This window comes from Xenia sp. Carnegie-2017, unplaced genomic scaffold (genome assembly GCF_021976095.1).
Source record: "Xenia sp. Carnegie-2017 unplaced genomic scaffold, XeniaSp_v1 HiC_scaffold_24, whole genome shotgun sequence".
In the NCBI taxonomy this organism is placed as follows: Eukaryota; Metazoa; Cnidaria; class Anthozoa; order Malacalcyonacea; family Xeniidae; genus Xenia; species Xenia sp. Carnegie-2017.
The window spans coordinates 15,534,287-15,538,058 of NW_025813487.1; the positions used below are offsets into that span (position 1 = coordinate 15,534,287).

The 3,772-nt window shown below is 35.2% G+C and overlaps 1 protein-coding gene across 1 annotated transcript; it reads left to right on the top strand.

Moving 5' to 3' along the window:
* The first annotated feature begins 1,032 nt into the window (after positions 1–1,032).
* LOC124452238 lies at positions 1,033–2,266 on the top strand. The gene has a single exon (XM_047002821.1). The coding sequence runs from the start codon at positions 1,415–1,417 to the stop codon at positions 2,264–2,266; it is 852 nt and encodes a 283-aa protein (XP_046858777.1). The 5' UTR covers positions 1,033–1,414.
* Positions 2,267–3,772: the final 1,506 nt, after the last annotated feature.

Below are 3,772 nucleotides of genomic sequence, written 5' to 3' on the forward strand. Positions count from 1 at the left end.
TGGTGTACATGATCCGAGGTGGTGTTATATTCCTTTATAGAACGATGCAGACAAACTTTAAAAGTATTTGGCTTTTTTTTGGTCTCTCATTGTTCTCAGCCGTTCTCAATTTCTTAAAAAGGGCAACCCAACAACTTCGTTATAAAATATGGAAACGAATAATTTCAGCTTTAAATAATTTACGTTGTTTTCAAAGACTGCAAGTTTTACCATGGAATACTGCACATGCGAGACGGTTAAGAGCTGACTTAGAAATTCAAGATATACTTTTTGAATACAACACCCTTGTTTTGAGTCAGGCCTACTTCATTTCATATCAGATTCAAAGTTTTGACGTCGCCTTTGAACCATTGTTGTATGAGTTTCTGAAAAGAATTGGAATTGGTGTTTTAATAGATTTCATTTTCAACTGTTTGTCGAATTTCGTGCAAATGTATTATTACAACATTCCAATTAGCCGCGTGTGGAAGAAGTACTGGAAACGACATTTATTGGCTAATATATTTGTTGTGTTCATCATTATTGCTGAATTTAGTAGAGAACTGGAGTCCGTGTTTCGATCACATATTAAACAGTCTGAGGAGAGTTCTGTAAAGTTTGTTGTCAAGAACTGTTCGTTCTTTTAGTCAAAGTTGAATATACCTGTTTATTGTGTCTATATTTTTAACTTTTTAATTTGTTGTCAGATGACCAATCATTAAAGATTGAAGCCTTTAAGTCCACGTTTCTTGTCAAAAAAATCGTGATCTGATATTTATCAATTCTGGCAGATATAGAAAACTATGGGTCCCCCTAATAGGGACACACATTTATCCAAGTGCCCTGCGCGCTGCAAGTCCCTGAGTATTGTACATTCATTGGGTCGCACAGCCTAAACGTTCTGTTGTGCGGATGCTGGATCACGATTCAAGACACGATGGAACTGTTTTTAATTTGAATATTGAGAAAGATGCTTCTCTTGTTTTTATTGTTTATCTTCTCATACACTATTTTATACTGACAATTTTACATCCCTATATTATTATTGACATCACACAAACACATATCACGAACAAACATTTCATTTCACAACAGATTGCGAATGACAACAAACTTTGCAGGTTGAATAAGTATACCTTTTTATTCAATACTTCCCGTTCTCAATTGCTCGTACAAAATTAAATTGATAAGGTTTCGAAAGACGCTAAATCAACAAAGAAATTCTTTCAAAAAAATTTACATCAAAATGGATCCTTGCATGATTAACACTTCAAAGACGATTTCCGTGAGAACATTTGCACAAGAGTACAGTACTAGAGGGACATTAAAGCACAAAGTAAAGCGTTGCTGCATTCCTGCATTAATTCGACTCGCTTTAAATAGTAAAGTTTTCTGATTTCATAATTCTTCTTATTCACGTTCGATCGTTATCGCTATGCTAGAGGAAATAATTGGGTTTAGTTTATCGATTTTTTCACTTTTCGTAACCGAAACGCCAAGAGTGTCTTTACCTGCCCAACATGAGCAAGAGAACGCGGGTACTGATGGTAATATACATTTTAGACTAATGGAAAATGATTCCAGAAGTAGATATATAAACAAAGAATATGACCAGTCAGATTTGAACGACGAAAGTGAAATCTTCATGGCTGATGGAAGTCAACTTGAAACATGCTGCAGTAACATGCAACATTCCAGAAACTTTACATCATCTTTGTGGAAAAGTTTATCAACAAGTATCAATCTCACGTTTGCTACCATCTTGCCAACTCTTTTTGCTTTGACATTGGTGTATATTGACACGAATACCACCTACAGCTGCTTGGCATGGCGAAATCACAAAAACAAGACATTATCATTATCTGTGAAACGTGTTCACGTCTTTGGTGATTGCGTGCAGTCGTTTGTGTTATATTTCTGGTTTCCATTATCAATGATGATGTTATTTGGATGGAAAGAATTTAAAGAAAAGTTCACATCTGCGCTTTATGTTTGTGTCATATTCGGAGAGCTGGTCGTTATTTATCACTTGATTTCATTTCAGTTTAATGTTTACGATGCACATAGCTACTACAGAATCCCTCCAAGTATTTTATTTTGTGTCTCTTTATTTTGTTCCGGCTTTGTGATCCTTTACAATATTCGTGCTTGTGATCGCCACGTCACTTACTCTAATTGTCATATTACAGCGCTTCTTCTGATGGAATATGTATTTTGTGCTTTTATTTCTTACGCTAACCGGTACAAACTTATTCCTGCATTTAATGGCTTTCGAAAAGCTGTATAAATTTCTCGTGGCGTTAACCTCTCCAGCACTCACTATTATTCCTGCGATTTTATGTAAGCATATGGCGTTGCGAAGAAGTGACGAAATCGTTCATCCAGGTCGTAGTTTCATTTTGGTATATGTTTTACGAGGAGCTGCCATATTTATCTTCAGAACAATGCAGTCCAACTTCAAAAGTATTTCGCTTTTTATTAGTCTTTCATTGTTTTCAGCGGTTTTGAATTTTTTGAAAAAAGCCACTCAGCAAATCCGCTACAACGTCTGGAAACGAATAATTCTAAAGTTGCAGGGTTTAGGCTGTTTTCAACGACTACAAGTTTTACCATGGAACACTGCACCTGAAAGACGGTTAAGAGCTGACCTTGAAATTCAAGATATACTTTTGAATACAATACTATTGTTTTGAGCCAAGCCTATCTGATCTTTTACCAGCTTGAAAGTTTCGAAATCAATGTAAGACCTTTGTTATTGGAGTTTGTTAAAAGAATTGCAATTGGCCTTGGGATAGAATTCATCTTTAACTGTCTGTCTAACTTTGTGCAAATGCATTATTACAACATTCCTATTGGCCGCGTGTGGAAGAAATACTGGAAACGACATTTGTTTGCTAATGTAGTTGTTACTTTGACTATTATCGCATACTTCAGCCAAGATTTTAATTCCGTATTTGAAGCACGTTTTCACGAGATTAGAAGATTCTGTGAAATACCTAATCAGAAATTGTTCATTTTTTTAACAACTCAGCGAATAGTCATCGTCAAATACTATCAAGCAATAAAACTTTGGCATTTGTACGATTGCATCTTTGTAAATATGAACATATTTGCATGTTATTTATGTATCGAAAGTGTTGAAAGTTTCTTCTCATTGTTAATTCCTATAGTTGTGTTCTTAATTCATTGTACTCGACGCAACATGACGTCCATCAGCATTTACCCACGCAAATATAATTGATTTAATTTCACAGATCTTTATCAGATAGTCTTAAGCCTAGGCCACACTATCGTCCATATCGACGAAAATCAGAACGAAAACTGCCGCAACGAAAATCGTGAACGAAAACTCCACGAAAATTTCGTATACGTGCATATTAGAAGAGTTGAACTTTTGACCTTTTTCGTCAACGAAAAGGCATACTATTGGCTAATAATATTAGACTTTGTACTCAAACATGGCGGAGTGGCAAGAGGTTTTGATATATCAGGGCTAATAGACTTTCTAAGATGTGTACCAACTTTAGTGATGTGAGGTCTAATTAAATCCAAATGTAGTCAAAATTTGTCGTCGTCATTCGCAAGTATTTTATGTGTCTATTTTCATTGTTCAGCTCTCGTAATTCTTTAATCAAGTTGTTAAATAGTCCAAGACGATAACGTCGTTTATTAATTGGATGAATCCAGTATCGACGTTTGCTGTTGCTTGTTTTCAACTTTAAAAGCAGTAACTTTTTCTTAAGAAGAAGTAATCTTTTTCTTTTAGAGATCGCCATTTTTTCTAATCCGTGGA